The 16,622-nt window shown below is 55.5% G+C and overlaps 1 protein-coding gene across 18 annotated transcripts in view; it reads right to left on the reverse strand.

Annotated features, from left to right (window-relative positions):
- Positions 1-16,622, reverse strand: part of EXD3 (exonuclease 3'-5' domain containing 3) — a 301,259-nt gene that overhangs the window by 79,897 nt on the left and 204,740 nt on the right. The window contains exon 21 of one of the 18 annotated variants that reach the window (XM_087753508.1): positions 10,009-11,464. The exons of 16 other annotated variants lie outside the window; for them this stretch is intronic. In XM_087753508.1, the coding sequence (XP_087609634.1) occupies positions 11,354-11,464 (111 nt within the window). In that variant the 3' untranslated portion in view covers positions 10,009-11,353. Of the gene's footprint in view, positions 1-10,008; positions 11,465-15,089; positions 15,203-16,622 lie in introns of those variants that run through there. One more of the 18 variants, XM_087753510.1, reaches the window with a different exon arrangement.

Below are 16,622 nucleotides of genomic sequence, written 5' to 3' on the forward strand. Positions count from 1 at the left end.
GTTAAACAGCAGTAGGATGCGGGTGGCCATGCACCCTCCATGCTTCATGCGACCAGAGTCAGAGCAACGTCCTCCTCCTCTGCAAGATGCCCAGGGATCCCAGGAAGGGCTCTTGGATGGAGAAATCCAAGCAAAACCCCCAACCCAGCAGAGGGACCTGGGGTGTTTGCATGGAGGCTGCTCCCTACCGACATTCCCTCCTGGTTCCACTTCCCAGATTGACCTGGAACCTCACGCTGCATCTTGTAGGCAGCTAAATCCCTCCATTCACCAAGTCCCAGGGCCTTTAGGCTATGTCCATGTTGGGTAGAAAAACAGAATCAGATTCCTCAGGAGAAGTCAGACACAAGTTCAGGGAATAACCGGAGCCTGATGACATATTAGAGTCACGGTGGTGTTTATACAAAGCAGTAAAGGTCGCACACTGCCAAAACAACTTGGGTCTAACAGCTAAGGGCAGCCAAGAGACACATACAGTGCTCCTGGCACCTTACAGGGCACAGAGCCATCACTTTATCTTCATGTGCCTCGGTTTCCCTAGCCCTACCAGCAGCTGTAGGAAACTGGTTGTCTTGCAAGGGCATGGAGAGAGCTCATTCACCAGTGGCAAGAGAGCGGCTTGAGAGCCTCCGAGGGCTGGTGCTAGAGCCACACCAGCGGTTACTGCACTCCAAGCTGGTTCACAGCACTCAGCCAAGACGGAAAGTTCAATCCCTGTTGCAAACGCTTGGCAGAACAACTGACCGGGGCACTGGCTAACGCTGCTCATCCCCAGCTGTGTTGTCCTGGACCTTCCCCAGCCCAAGCTCCCAGCTCCCATGAACAGGGGCACAAACTGTGAAAGGAGGGAGAGAGGCTTAAAGTGCCGTGGATTCCCCTGGCACTGCCACAGGAGGCTTCCAGCTCTCTTCACTGCTCCTGTCAAGAACTATTTTCCAGCCAAGAGGCTATTCCAGCACTGATACGCCGAGACAGGAATCCATGGCAAGGCAGGAACCTGAGCGCTCGGGCTGAAAGAGGCTTTGACATTCATTTTCCCATCAAAGGAAGCACAACATCCTCTCTTTACCCAAAAATGCAGATACACGCTCTCACGTCGCTCCCCTGAAGTGCAGGCTCCACCGTTCCCCTTCTAGTTCCCAGGCAGACGCGGGTGCTGAGCCTCACCGAGGTGTGAGTAAGGATTCAGAGATGTAAATCTGAAGGCAAGCGTGTGCGTGTTGCAACAAGGAGGAGGCTGCTCGGCGCAGGGACTTGGCTCCTCTCGTGAACAGATTCAGGGAACGTGCTCATGAAAAACCTAAGTCTCCAAATATTTTATTTTGATCCATGAGCCTGGCAAGATGTCCTGTGAACATCGACTGGGTTGGGACTACATGGGCCTCGGAGGAAGAAGTGGGAGTGGTAGGAAGTCAGAGACAGACCCGAGCAAGGCTCAGGCTTGGGTTTGGGAGACTGCTGGGAAACCAGAGGGTACAGCTGTAACCCCTGACGGCCGAACAGGAGCAGAAACACAGGGCAAGGCCTGAATTTTCCTCTGAAACACAAGGATGCTGAGCACGCCGTTCCAGTCTGAGAGGGGTGCTGCTCCCTCAGCCCCGGCGTCCTGCAGCCGCCTCTCACCTGGGAGACACAAGGGCAGGTCTGGGGTCAGACTGGTTCCGCCAAACACTCCTGCCATGATGCTAAGCCGAAGGGAAACTCCCAGTAACACAGCGCTGCGGATCTGTTGGAGAAGCAGAGCCTTTCACTCTTTCTAAATAAACACAGAAGCCTTGATATTTAAAGACAAAAAGCTTTTCTACCAGTGGCTCTTGGTTTGTGTGTTTGAGCAAAGGTTTCTTGGACACTCCCCCAGGCTGACCAAAGAACTGGGGATCAATAACATAAGCTGAATGGATCCTGCTCGGCACAGATCAGAGCAAGGCAAGAGGTACGAGCATCCAGCTGGTAAGCTGTGATGGAGCAAGACGCATCTGATCTTGGCTCAAAAACTTCATGTGATGAGGAATCCACCCCCGTCCTAGAGATGCTGCACATACCACCAGCAAAGCCCAAATCTTACAGCCCATGAGGGTGAGCAAAGAGCTTAGCTTGACGTGGCCTTGCTGGACTTCTGCCTGACAGTAAAAATGAGCCATCCCTTCTTTGAGTGATAACTGGAAAGAGAGCACTCAGCTCAGCAGCCAGCATATCACCCGTGTGGGACATGGGATTTTCAAATAGTCTTGATGGCTCAAGTGCCAGGGTCTCTGCATGACACCGATGGTCGGTGTCGGTGCCCATCAGGATGGCCCGTGGCACCTGCAGTGCCCTGCAAGAGCTCAGGTGAGCACAGCATCTGCATCTCCAGGCTGCCAGCATGTGCACACCAAAATGTGAACTGGTTGTTCATACATCTAGCGTTGGCTGAAACAGAAACGGCACGTGGGGAAAGCAGCAGGTCAGACTCTCCTTCTGGGGAAAATCCAGGAAAGTCCATGGATGTAAAGAGCTGAGAAGAGCTGAGACAGTGGGAACATGAAATCAGCCAACTGCCCTTCTGCACCGAGACATGAAATTCAAATGAGGCCCCAGCGGGAATCTAAAGCAAACTCATCACCAGGATAAAGGCTGCCGTTCGCATGGCCGGCAGTGACTACATTGCAAACCAGTGAAGTCATTATCGATATCCATTCACAGCTACAGAGAGGCTTCAAAACAAGCCTGTGACATCAAAAATGCTGTAACTGGGATCCCCGTACCCTCCAGTCTGGTGCATTTTGTGATTATTGACCTTACAGTGGTCAGGCTGTTTCCTCAGCTCAGGCTGAGGAAACAGGCTCCTTTTTATTCCATGCCTCCATGAGAAACTAAGGGTATTTCTGTTGAATTAGCCCAGGTGGCTTTTTTCCACGGAGTGACGTGCCGAGCAATGCTGAGACCCCAAGCCTCAGCTACGGCTCCATGGGATGGATTATTTCTTTCTGTAGCTGACCACTGGATACAGCATCTAAAACAGAGACATTAAGAAGAGCCTCAAAACTTCTCTCTTCATTCTTTCCTTTTTTTTTTTAAAGTGTACAGGATAAAGAAGAGGAGAAACAGGCGAATGGTTTCATTATTTGGGAAACCCTCCTGGCAGACATACTCAGCAGAGTGGAATCAAGCAACCTCCCCTTACTCCATATTGGGCATTTCTGTAGCTGTCTCATTATCTGCAAGAAGACCTTTGATCTCCTGTCAACCTTGGAGTTTTTACATTAACATTCACCCAAATCCAAGGAGAAGCCACGAAAAGCACTGCTTTTCTTTGGGAATTAGAAAAGACGAAAGGCTTGAAGAGGTGAGGTGACCACCGGTGAGTCCACAGTAGCATGACCATCATCTATCCAAACCAACCACTGACATCTCCACCTGGGCAGCTCTGTTGCTGCTGCTCAAGACGAGCTCTGGGGACGGGATCTTGCTCTTACTGCCTCGTCACCTGTGGGAGAGTCAAGTCCTCTTTCATGACTCAGCCCTGAGCGACTCAAAACATTGATGTCTTCCTACCCGACCCCAGAGAGGCAGGGATCTACAGCCGCATTTTTTCATTCATTCTAGGAAACCTCAGCACATGCTCAAACCAGTCTCTGGTTCAAGGGAGAAAGGTGAAAGTTTAGAAATTAGGACTTTAGCGGCCAAAATCCCGCAGTCATCCCTCCCGGGGGTTACTGTACAGTCAAGGTAAAACAGCCTGAACGCTAAGAGAGGACTCGATGGCAGGCGTTGGACGTAGCAGGTCGCCCCGTCCCTGGCACGAGGGACACAGCTGTTGCTGCTCCCATGCAGATCAATACTCGCGATCCAAGCCAGACCAATACTTTAAGTTAATACAGCCTGGGATTTTCTGCCGGCACTTGTGGAGTCAGGCACGCAAAGATCACGCCATCCAGAACTACTTCAAGTCCCCAGTCCACGAGAGTGGCTGGAAATCCCTGCAAGAGGCAGAGCGCCTGCTGCAGCCAGGGCTGGCAGCTGTGCCGTGCCGTGCCGTGGGGAAGCTGGCTGGGACAGTGCTGCCGCGGAGCCTCGCAGTGTGCGCTGTCCCTGGCAGGAAGCCGTTCGTCTGCGAGGCAAGGAAACAAGGAGGTTTTGGAGATGGCAATCCCATGCAGCTTCTCACTGCTTTTCCCAGCTACCTATCCAAGAGCGCCTGTGTTTACTTCCAGCCTTCCTCTCTGCTCCGCTGCCAAGCAGCCTTAACGACCGGACCCAAACCACTCCACCAGGAAATGTGCTGGATCATATCAGATAAAAAGGCCATTGCACAGGGACACTTTGCTGGCGTTAACCCTGCTCTACCTGGGTCCCAACAAGGTGCCTGCGGGCCAGGGTCACCGGCAGGCAAGCCAACCCCGTGCATCGCCAAGCTGCTGCTACCGGAGCCTGAGTTGTCATACCTGGGACTGCTCCACAATGCGACGGTGCTGCAGCAGCTTGGATCGCATCCGAGCAGCACTGAGGAGCTTTCAGGTGGGGAGGACGGAGATGCTGAGTGAGCGTGGCTGTGGCTCCAGGTTCAAACCCCATGCACTGGCTGGAGCGGCTCCTTCACAGCAGTGTGATGGTGGGAAATGCATGAGATGATGCTGCGCCCGTGGGAGCCGCAGCTCTGGAGGGTTTGCCCCACGGTGTAGCCAGACTGACTTCACCAGGATCTTTGATTGACCCACTGGTTGGAAAATGCTTTCAAGGAGCAAATGAGATGGGCCTGCCCTGTGCGTCGCGGTGGCTCACCAGACGGTGACCGTGGACTGATGGGCCCCGGCTCAGCCTCTCCTCTGGGGAAGCAAGGACACGAGCTGCCTCCTCGGGCTGTGCCGGTCATGGTGCCACGCCGAGCACGGCTGCAGATGCCCACTCAAGCCCTGCCAGGACTCTTGCCAAAGGCATAACCCTCAGCAGCACCACAAGGCTCAGATGCTAAAGCAGGGCTCAGAAGACCAGGCCTGGCTCTGGCACAGCTCCTGGATATGTCACGTAGCACTTCCGTCCCCCATATCCCCCATATCCAGGCCGTGAAGCCATCACCCTCCCAGGCCCGCGTGCTCTCTGTGGCACGGTGTGTCACTGCCATGTGCTGAGGTCCGCACCACCCATGGGCTCCCAGGCCCTGCTGAGCAGGGAAGGTGAGGTAGGACAGCAGATAGCAATTAAAGACAAAAACGCACTGCAGAAAAGCAGGGGCACTTCTCTGCAGACGTCTGTATTTTCCACACATTTACAGTCTCCCGGCCCTGCCGGCCACCTGGCAGATGGGTATGGGACTGGGCTATCTGAGCACCCACCGTCTTCTTCTCCCTCCACCTTTTTGCCCATTCGCAAAAAGCGAAGCCCAAAGCGTGCAGCCGGCAGGTCGGGTCGGCAGGGCTCGCAGGGGGCTGCCGCAGGGCCAGTCCCACCGTGCAGAGTCACTGCTGCTGCGTGCGAGTGCTGAGGCCACGGCCGACGGCTGACATTTCAACACTTCTTCAGCAAGAGGAGGACAGTGCACAACGGCTCTTACCCTCCTGTTATGGCTGAGGCAGGCGGCTGCTAGAGGAGCCAGGTGAGAAATAACCCCGCAGCTCGAGTGACAACAAGTGACAGTCTAATAGAGCTTGGAAGGAAATCTCTGAGCAGTCCCTTCTCACTGCCTAACCCACCATTTTTTCTTAATTATCCCAAATACTCCAGTTAGCAGCCTTAAACGACAACTGTCCTGGCTCCTTCTCCTCTTCTTGGTGAGGGCTGGCATCAGCCACCCAGGAACACGCTGGCTGGTCCCAACACAGCGGTGAGCAGAGGGCAGTGGGAGGGGAGAGGACCTCTGATGTTCCTCAGCCCCCTTCCCAAACCGAACTCCATCCGTACTGAGAAACTCCAACATTTCCATTACAGGAGAAAGGAAAATAAAATCCACAAATGTCGGAACGCCCAGCAAAGCCTTTCTCCCTGGCACAGCAGCAGCAGGCTGAGCAGTGAGCGACAAGCAGCCACCAATAAATCATTCTGGTCATGTCTGCAGACGTTAAGATCCGCTCCATCTTCCCTGGGTTTTAAGCAAGATAAAGGCTATTTTAAACTGACCTTCAATAATACCTGCCGCTGTTGCTATCCTGACTTGCTGGGGCAGCAGCTGACCTCATTTCGCTCTTACCTCTTACCAAGGACCAAGCACTGCATTAAGCCAATGCATCCAAAAGACAAATCCTGCCTGGGCTTGAGGATGGGAGCAGGAGAATGGGCCACCGCCAGCGTTCGGTCGCCTAAATCTAGGGCTGAGCAGAAGCCCCAGCCACCCCTTTTGTCTCCTTGGCTTAAAGCAGGCTGCACCCAAGCTCTGCAAAATCCCCCAAATTCATCCCATCCCAGTGAGCAGCAAATGGGGCAGAACTTTTGCACACCAATACCAGTCGTGCAGAGGTAGCAGGCTCTCTCTTTTCGAAAAATACCTGGCAAAAAAAATCTATTTAATAGTTTTGACATCCTTTAGCCCTACTGCTAGCCCTGTTCTGCTAATCCCTTCCCAGCGCTGCTTGCACACTTGCCTGGGTCTGCAGGGAAGTGATCCTGTGGTTGACATCCTTGTTATTGTGTCTAGCTCGCTCTCACGCTTACTGGCCCGGGGCCAGGCAGCAGAAGGACGTAACCTTGAGCCGGGCAGAACCCTGCCTTTCCCAGCAATTGAAATGGGAGAGGGTCTGAAGCAGGAAAAACAAGGAGGCAGCTTTTCCCTTTCTTTCAGTGGCAATTCCCCCGCCCTGCCGGGCCTGCCCAGCACACACACACATTCCTGACACGGTGCCAGGATGGACACTGGGCAGCCTGCGCCAAGCGAATGTCCCGTTGCGGCGGAGGCAGAGTCCCGGCGGCTCTGCCGAGGCCAGGAGGAAACCCGCAGCTCCCTGTGAAGGTCGATACGAGGCCCCGACTCGCCCAGCCAGCGCTGCACAAACAGGCCTGGCAAGTGAAACGTCCTCACCAAACCGTCCCCCGAAGCCCATACGGAGACGCATCGGGAGCAGCTCGACACCAGGTCTGCTTTAGGGTTGACGTTTTGAATTTCTCCCAGACCGTAACCTGAGCTAAAACATGCTGTGCTATTGCTGTAGCTCCAACCGTGGTTACTATAGCATCCATCCCACCCCTCACGGACATGCATTTCCTCCACAAACTCCTGGCAAAGCCTGCCTGCTGCCCCGCCATGCCCAAGCACGATGGCTGTCCCTCCCCATTGCCCTCACAACTGGGTGACGGCGGGTGGCAATGGGGACATGCCAGGGTGCAACATGCTCTGCACCACCAAATGTGGCCTCCTGCGCCTCCAGGCTCTCAGCCAGCACTTCCACTGACAATTTAAGAAAATCTAGAGGAGAAACGCTTTCAGCTCTCCTCCAGGCTTTGCAAAAGCCTTCCAAAACCCACCTTGGCCAGATGCAGCAGAGGCTGCGCAAGGTTTGTAGCCCCAGCCAGCATGAGCCGTGCGTGCTGCCCTTCATCAGCTCACCTGGCAAAGCAAGCAATGCTTCAAAACCAGGCCCAGCAACCAGCACACAGATTGCAAAGGGCTTTCTGGAGCATGTGTCTGAGCAGCAAAGATTTTTCTCATTACCTTCGTGAAATAAGCATGGTTAGTAAAGGTGCCTGATCCTTAAGGGTACGTTTGAGCTTCAAAAAGGGTGTCTGAATGAGGATGTATCAAAAAGAGGCATCTTTCAGGTTTCACAGTGACATTTTCCCTGCCAAGTGGTCCAGCTGCTGGATCCTGAACTGAAACTATGCTGTTGTCATTTCCCATCATGATCACCTACCTGGAAATTCATGCAGCTTCACAAAGTTACAGGGCCAGAGCAGGGCAGCGAGGCTGGGGCAGGGGCTGGAGCCCAAGGCTGGGGAGGAGCGGCTGGGGGAGCTGGGGGGGCTCAGCCTGGAGAAGAGGAGGCTGAGGGGAGCCCTCATCGCTCTCTGCAACTGCCTGAAAGGAGGCTGGAGCCGGGGGGGTCGGTCTCTTCTCCCCAGGAACAAGCAATGGGACGAGAGGGAACGGCCCCAAGCTGCGCCAGGGCAGGTTTAGGTTGGATATTAGGAAAAACTTCTTCCCCCAAAGGGCTGTCAGGCCCTGGCCCAGGCTGCCCAGGGCAGGGGCTGAGTCCCCATCCCTGGGGGTACTTAAAAGCTGGGGAGATGTGGTGCTCAGGGACATGGTTTAGTGGTGGGCTGGGCAGTGCTGGGTTAACAGTTGGGCTTGATGATTTTAAGGGTCTTTTCCAATCTAAACGATTCTATGATTCTATAAATAATGGCCAGGGGATGCTCTGGGGACAGATATTGGGCCCCAAAGGGGGCAGGAGTCTTCTGAGAATCGAAAAAGTAGTGCCAAGGCAATATATGATTTACAAAACCTTCAGCAAGGTCTGCCAGGGTTTAAGGTCTGTCGCTCCTGACAGCTCCGCAGCAGCAAGGCCTGCTGCCAGGTCAGCTCCTTGACCGTACTTTCAAGATAGCAGATACAACCTGCTCCTGAGCAGACACTGTGTCCACCTAGCACCTACCAAGACAGATCTGCAAGAAAATGCCAAAGATTTCACCCGTTTCCAACAGGAATGGTTTCACAGAGATAACCGGCTCCCAGCCAGCCGTGCCAGGCTCTGCCAGCCGAGGCCACGGCAGCAGCGACCACCGCTCATCGCTCACGCAGTAGCGCAGAGCGGAGGCGAGGCGGGCAGGGCAGGCAGCGCTCCCCGGGCAGGCTCTGTCTCCTGGCCAGGGGCTGTCCCGGGGAAATCCGGCGCTGCCCTGCGGGGCGGCCGCTCGGCTCGGCCGGGCTCCGCTCGCCTGCAGGCACGGAAGCGCTTGCGAATGGGGACCCGGGGTCCCAGGAGCAGCAATCAGGGAAGGAAGCACCAGGCCCAGGACGCTTGCAGATGAGACAGGAAGGGATTACACATATCCCACCGACCCGAAGGTGCGTCCCCCTCGAACAAAGGCGTTCCTGCCTCTCCGCACAGCCGGGGCTGGGAACGGGCTCCCAGCTGCTCTGGGAATGCCGCTGATCACTTTCCTTTCCCACTGTCAGCACCTGCTTAGAGGTTACTTCCTACGACCTTCAGGGTAACCCCGTATCAGGCTTTTACCGCCCTGAGAAAGAGATGGGGATGATAAAGCAGAACGAAGACGAGGAGCCCCTTCCCTCCCCCTCGCGATCCCTCCAGCCCCAGCGGATGCACGGCCTCTCCGAGCGCCTGGGGTCTGTGCTGCGGAGCCGAGTCCCCTGAGGGCAGCCTGCGTGCACTCTCTCCCATCAAGCTAGAGACCAAGGCAGGAATAATATGAACATATATTTTTAGCAGCAGCAAATTATTTCTCTTACAGAAGGAATATTTCCATGCTGGGCTTTTTCCCTTCCCTTATCACAGATTGTATATTTAGAGCGTGAGAACTCTACCTCGCACAAACAAACGCTGCCAGGCCCCCGTGCTCAGCGAGGGATCCGCTTCTGGCCTCTCCGACGTGCCCCTTTTTCGGATAAAACCCCCCGTCTTTGCTCCACAAGTGGGAACTGTCAAAGGGAGAGCCGAGTTCAGGACACAATGTGGAAAGGAAGGGAAAATGCACTCCAGAGAGTTATCAATCAGCACGTTTGTTAAATCATAGCTGCGAGCAGCGGAGCTGTAGGAAACCCGGGGCAGACCCCGAGCCCTGCCGCAGCGACAAGCAGCTTCTCCGGCGCGGCAGCGCAGGCTTCACCGCTTCCCCTCCGGCTGCAGGTGCAAGCGGCGATCCCGAGGGACGGCTGGAACGGTCAGGGACATCCCCAGGGTGATCTGGCTGCTAAAACACAGCGTACTTGCCAGCAGAGAGTCTCACCCAAAGAGTGGCTTTACAGCCCATGCTGCATAAAGCTCGTGAATGAAAGCCCATGGATGCTTAAAGCCCCGTCCCACCACGTATGCAAAAGCCAGGTTAATGGAGCGGGGCGTCAAACTACCACAGCCTCTTGTTTTCACTCCGCTTTCCCATCCTTCTTGCACACTGGAGGCTGTGCAGCCCTGCCCTGCCTCCCTGCCTGCCTCCCTGCCTGCCTCCCTGCCCGCCTCCCTGCCCGCCTGGCTGCTGCTGGGAGCTGCTCTCTGGCCGGGAAGCCGCAGCCAGCAGGGCAGCCCTGGATCGCAGCTACGGAGGCTTCTCATTCCTAGAGAGGAGGCTGATTTCACAGGCCGACCGTGGCAAACATCTCTGCAATTTCTGCAGTTTGTCATGGATGAGCCGTTAGGAACTGCTGGATCTGCGCGCCCCGCTCCACGAGGCAGCGAGACAGCACGATTCCTCCTGGCCGACAAGGCCCGAACACTCCCTGCGGCCCCTCTAACACAGATTTAACGCATTTCAAACAAAAATGCATCCAATGCCGTATTTCCACACCGAACATGGGGATTTCACGGTCTGGGTGACTTTCATGACATCGAGATTGATACGGACTCTTAATCATAGGTAACAGTTGCTGGATGAAGCCCCAGGGCGAGGCCTTGGTGTCTCAGACGCCCGCCTGCGTTTGCTCCTCTCGGCTTTGCTCTGTTTATTTTCCCCACACCTCTGCATGGGGCACCCGCCCTCCCACCGAGAATGAAACGTCAAGTCGTTGGGCTTTTTGCAAATTACGGCACCGTGCCTTTTGACCTGCACCAAGATAACTACAACAGCAGCATGGGAACGGAAACAAATTTGCCTGGTTAAATACTCATAACTTGTGGTCAGAGGCAGCGTCGCATAGGCAAAGCTTGCAGCTTACACGTTCAGGAGCTCCCACAGCGGTACATGCACAGTATTTCAGAGGAGAAGCAGCGATGCACACCAAGTAAAGATGGGTTTTACGTGGCCCATCCGGCACGGAGCGGGAGATGGCAGGCACTGCCGCCAGGGAGCACGGCGGTGGGCAAGCGGGGCAAGGCTCAGGCCGTCTGTGAATCCTGTCTTGCACATGAAGTTTGGAAAATTTACGCATTCCCACCTGCCAACTGCTTTTCCTACTCCATCCAGTGCGTACTTGAATGTTCAGGAAAAGAACAGCTTATCTTGACATGTTAGCATTCCCATTCTTAATCCACTTGATCCAAATTTCCACCAATTAACAGGGATTCTCCCACCCATGAGTTTTCCCATCGCGATCAGAAACAGCTGCACGTGTCACCTCCAAACTGGGATCCTGACCCACCGTGTCCTTGACGCCTGGTCTGTCTCCAGAGGATGTTCCCACCTGCCTGCAGACCCAGTGGCGGCAGGGCGGGCAGGGCTCTGGCCTGCCCCGTGCATCACCACAGTTCTCAAATCTGGTCTCCTACCAGCTCTTTTATTTCAGTGAATGGTTTATGGGTGCAGCTGAGAGAGCGTCAGAGGAGTTTCCACACTTGGCAGATGGGCTGGGGCTACGGCAAGGCTCGTAGTCTCTCCCACTAATGACCTGGAAGAGGGGAAGAGCGAGGAGAAACAGCACAATCAGCCCATGCCCTGCAGTAAGGAGCCCCAGACTTCATTCGGTCACCTCTAAGGGTTAACGCGGGCTCAGTCCTCAAGAGACCACACCAACTCCTCTCTACTTTTCCTCTCAGTAATTTGACCATTGCTCTCAGAGGCACTGGCCAGAGGAGGTGGGCTGGAGCCCTTCCTCTGCCCTGGCTCCATCGCATGTCCTGACTTCCACTGCGCCACTGGCTTGGGGCCAGCTCTACACCCACAGCAGAGCTCCCCTCACCATGCACCCGCGGCCTGGGGAACCTCTGATCCATTGGCCTGGGGAGGCTCCAGCAGAGAAAACCTCCTTGAAGAGCCGAGTCTCACCTTGACCATCCACCCAGCGCCCCCCCAGAGCCAAAACACTGTGGGACGGAGGAGATCGCCAGCTCTTTCCCCAGACCTGCTCTAAAAGCTCACAGTGCAAACTTCCCACCCCTGAAGAGAGGAAGAGGAAGGAAGCTCCCACCTCCGAGCTGGGACAAGCCTTCCTAGGTCACCTCCTCCACCCTCCCCTCCCGGCCGCAGGCAGAAAGGTTAGCACAGCCCGGGCACAGGAGATGCTCTGCGTGAAGCTGGTCCTGCAGAGCCTGAAACAGCAGAGCCCTGACGCAGGAGGTGGCATCCCGCTTCGTGCGCCTCCAGCCCCTTCCCCAGAAAGAGCTCAAGCTGCTGCCCTGGCTTGTGCATTGGCTTGGGCATTTCTGGAGAGACGGCGGATGGGTCTGGGGGCTTGGGGAAGCCCTGCAGACAGCAAACAGCTGTAGCGGTGGCCAGAGGGTTTGTCAGGAGGTCCAGGAGTCGTCTCACGGAGGGAGAGGTCTCCATCAGTGCCAGAAGCCACCCGGCGCAGGGAGCCAGTCCCTGGCGCAGCCCTCTGGGAGAGAATCGGCAGGCGGGAGGAAAACAGACGAGCAAAGGACAGTTCTCTGCCAAGACTCATTTCTCCCATGCATGGGGCCAAGATCGGTTGCAATGATATCAGACCCACGTACTGTTCGGAGTTGGCTCGTCTCTGCAGGACACAAACTCTCTGGCACGGAGCTGCGCTGCGCGAGGCCGAGCCCAGAAGCTGAGCTGCACCATGTGAACCACTACGAGAGGAAACGAAATCCCATTGAAATCGGAGCACATTCGACACAGTCTTCAGAGCGCAGCCGTCCTAGAGCCAAGCTGGCAGCGGGGAGAACAAGCACTGGTGTCTCTCACCTGGTCACCAAATACACAGAAAACACTGCTCGGTGGCTCTTCCCGCAAAGGAGAGGCCCCAGCTCTTGCGGGAGCCCACAAAACGCAGGACGGGCAGAGATGGGCACTGCCTGCTGCTGAAAGCCTGAGGTTAACTGGGGAAAGCAGGAGGCTGGAAAGCTGGAAAGCATTTGCACGTTTCTCATGACCTGGATTTCTGAGAAAAGTGGTTTGGTAAGGACCAATAGGCTAAAACTCAAACGCTGGGCTCATCCTGGCAGAGGGATCTATAGGATTTGGGCTCCGTACCAGCAGCGAGGGGCCCAGGCTGGGCCTGCTGGCAGGACTGTGGGTGCAGGACCGGTGGCTGGCAGAGCAGCCTGGGGCCAGGCAAGTGTCTCAGGAACCAAGGAAGCCCGACTATTCCTGGCTGAATACCTTAGTCCAGAAAAATACTTCAAACGGGGAGGGTGGGGAGCAGGGGGGAGGCAAGATGTAGAAGCCAAAAAATAGAAGGGAAAGCAGATGCATGTTTGGGGCAGTGTTTGAATTGAAAACCCAGACAGTGGGAGTGTGAAAATGAGATTTCCAGACAGACGTCTTCTCTTCTGTGTGACCAGATGACTGGCTACAGGAACAAACCATCTGATACTGGGAGATGCATGTCCACATACTTCTCTTACCGAGTATTTCCAAAATTGCTTTCTGCCCGGTCCCCGCATGGAGGGAGGGTCCTTTTCACAGGCACTGCTCTTCCCTTCCTGCCTTCTTATGATGGCGTTAGCACACTTTAGCCCCTCAAGAAGGCAATTCCTGGGCATGTGCTCCAAAAGCCAGCGGGAACGGACAGTTTTCCCACAGGTGCCATGCCCCCGTGTCGCTGTGGTCACTACTGAGAGGCACGAAAGCGAGAGACCTGAAACACCCAGCAGAATCACTCAAAGGTTAAACCTGAAGGCTGGGGTGAAGACTTCGCCCACTGAGAAATAAAGGGAATGTTTTGCACCGTGCCTATTGCTCGAGCCGCCCAACTCCCTTGTGCAGGCAGAGCTGGCGTTAAAATTCCTGGTGTGAAGGAGAGAATAGTCTGACCCACCCTGCCAGTGCTGGCGGCGAGCTCCGTCACTGGCGGAGCGGTCATGCCGAGAAGGGGGCAGGAGCAGGCTGGGCGCAGCGCTGAGCAAGCGGGATGCAGGGAGAGCTACTGTTCGGCCGGCCCAAGGCTCAGCGGCGCAGCTGCGGTCCGACAGCTGCAACAGAAACCATCTGCCCGCGCGCTGGGCTGGGCGAGCAGGAGGAGAGCAGGAAGGATTTCCAGGATGAGAGGGCTGAGAGGGAGGCAGGATCTCCCGTGAGACGGAGGGAGCTGAGTCTGGTGGAGGTCCTCCTGCAATTACCATCGCTGCAGGGCTTGGGTTACCCCGTGGCGGAGAGTGGGGAGGTAGGAAGGAGGGGTCAAGTCCTCTGTGAAGAGAGTTCAGAGAGGATCAAGACAGAGAAATGAAAGCATTAAGAGGATAAGAAACAGTCCCTGCAAAAACAGTCCCCGGCAAGTCTTTGGTGGTACCGTCTGCCACCCAGCCCGCAGGGAGCCTCCGGGCAGCCCGCTCTCACAGAGGGGAGGGAAAAGCTTAATTCAGTGTAAAATAAACAGCTGTGTTCAGAAGCACCTCTGGGTTTGCATGGATCTGGGCATCGTTTATGGACTGTATAACTGCTCCGCATACAGATTATCTTCCCTTGCTCGGTATCTGTTGTTTCACCTGTCCTACCATGGCAGCACTTTGACGGATGAATTTAAGGGTCATATCCAGTAGTTTCACTCCAGGTTCTCCCTGCTGCACTGCTAGGTCCTCACTGACATGCAAGTTAGGAAAATCCCAGGCACTCTTCAGCACATGAGACCTCACGGGGAAGGCCACTGAGGGACTATTCTCTTTCTGAAAGGATGAGAAACTCATTACCACCACAGATGGCCCGGCTCTTCCAGGCCTCTTGCCTAAAACACCAGTCCAGCAAAGGCCACAGGCTTTATAAGATTACAGCTACTCGAAGTTTATGAGGTTACATAAAACATTTACAGTGGGTGCACTAGTAACACAGTGGCCTGTATTTACGGCTGGTGCATGCCCGCTGCAGAGCAGGGGTGACCCCAAGGCTTAGCTGGAGCCCATGTGCTGGTATTTGGATCCCTTCCATCGGCATTAACAGCTGGGCTCATAGGAGCGGCCAAGGGCAGCTCAGATGTCGTCTCTCCGCTCCAGCACCCACCCACCGGCTGCGGCGATGCCCGAGGGCCCCCGGCAGCCCAGCACCAGGGAGCGTAAAGGGTTGGTCCCAACCAGGATGGCCACCGTGTTTGTGCTTCATGGTTGCTCGTGGGAGGTGAAACTTCTGAGCCGGCACGTCTGGCTGTGGCTTTTCGTGCTCTCTCCTCCTAACCGCTGCGCTCAGCACCGTGCTTTTGGCCTCCATCACCTCGCATTGCAACGGGTCTCTTCTACGCAGAAGCAAAATTAAATGGTTGGATGGGTAAGGAGAGACATTTCAGAAGGCAAGGACCAGCCTGCACATCTGGGAGCGGGGAGGAGGCGGCAGCAGGAGCCTGCCCAGGCCGGCAAGTCCCTGAGCGCAGCGGGCAGGGTGCCTGCGCGGCCCCCCCTTCGCTCAGGAAGAAGGAACAACAACAGGAAGAGAAGAGAACTCGCTCAGACAAAAGATAAACAGACCAGCTAGATAGGGAAGCCAGAAGTTGCTAATTAACCTCAAATTGCTTCGGAAAGGACTCCAAGTGGAGCGTTCCCTGCTGAAAGGCGAGCAGGCAGAGCTGTCCCAAAACATCTGCTGCTGCAGCCCTGCTCCGCCTGCCTGCGCCCCGGCGCTGCAGCTGTGGCTCCTGTGGTAGTTTTTCTCTCGGCATGCCCTGAGCTGTCCTGGGCGTGAAAGCAGGAGCAAGCAACCCAAAAAGGAGCTGCACCTTGCTCTTTGCTCAGCCTAAACCTCGTTTGGGTTCAACAACGATGGGCTGGAGCCCTTTATGCCTCCCAGCAGCAGCAGGGACCCTCTCCCTGCACTCCCACCGGCACCATGCTGAGCGCCTGCAGAAGACGTGTGCTGCTGGAAGGAGCCGCATGCATCTAACCCGAGCTTGGAGCTGCAACACACCCTGAGCAAACCTCCTGCGCTGCAGCATCGCTAAACCCAGCAGGAGTTCAGTTAATAAATGAAGGCCTTGCCCCTGCTGAGCATATTTCATATGCCGCACGATAAGGAGATTTACAGAAGGGGGCTGAAGCACGGTTCCCTTAGGCAAAGGAAATAAATGAGAGAGAAAAATTAAACCAATTGCTCAAACCCAAGGGCCAGGCAGGAACAATCTGGGCTCCTTAGAGCAGGAAATGACACTCAGCTGAGCATCTGTGCGCACGTCAGGACGGATTAGGAGCCTGTCAGGAGCTCGACATCAGCTTTGCAAGACGATTACGTACGACAGGGCTGCGGCGGGGCTCTGGACACCAGAAGCACCATTACAAGCACTGCAGCCCCAGAGCATCTGCCACTATCTTGCAATACAATATTTCTTCTCTTCTCTCCACCGAACATCCTCAAAAAATGACGCCAGGCTGAGACGCCGAATTTGGCTGCCAACCAGGGCGGGTTTTCAAGCGCAGCATCTGGTGAAGCACGGGGATGCGACGCCCCTGCTCTGCCCACGAGGTGCCAGGCTGCGTCTGCTGCTGCCAGGCCCGGTCGTGTTTGAGGAGCGAGGGGCAATTCCCGTCCTGCATTAGTCAAGGAGAGGTTTTGGCACCAGCTCTAATGGAAATAGGCCTGGCTCTAGCACTTTCCTAGTCCAGTGGTCTAGACATGCAAACACATTAAGATTCCGTATTGTCCCAGTACTTTTGGATTAGGAAGGG

This window comes from Nipponia nippon, unplaced genomic scaffold (genome assembly GCF_047370975.1).
Source record: "Nipponia nippon isolate SJK-2023a ecotype South Korea unplaced genomic scaffold, ASM4737097v1 scaffold_16, whole genome shotgun sequence".
In the NCBI taxonomy this organism is placed as follows: Eukaryota; Metazoa; Chordata; class Aves; order Pelecaniformes; family Threskiornithidae; genus Nipponia; species Nipponia nippon.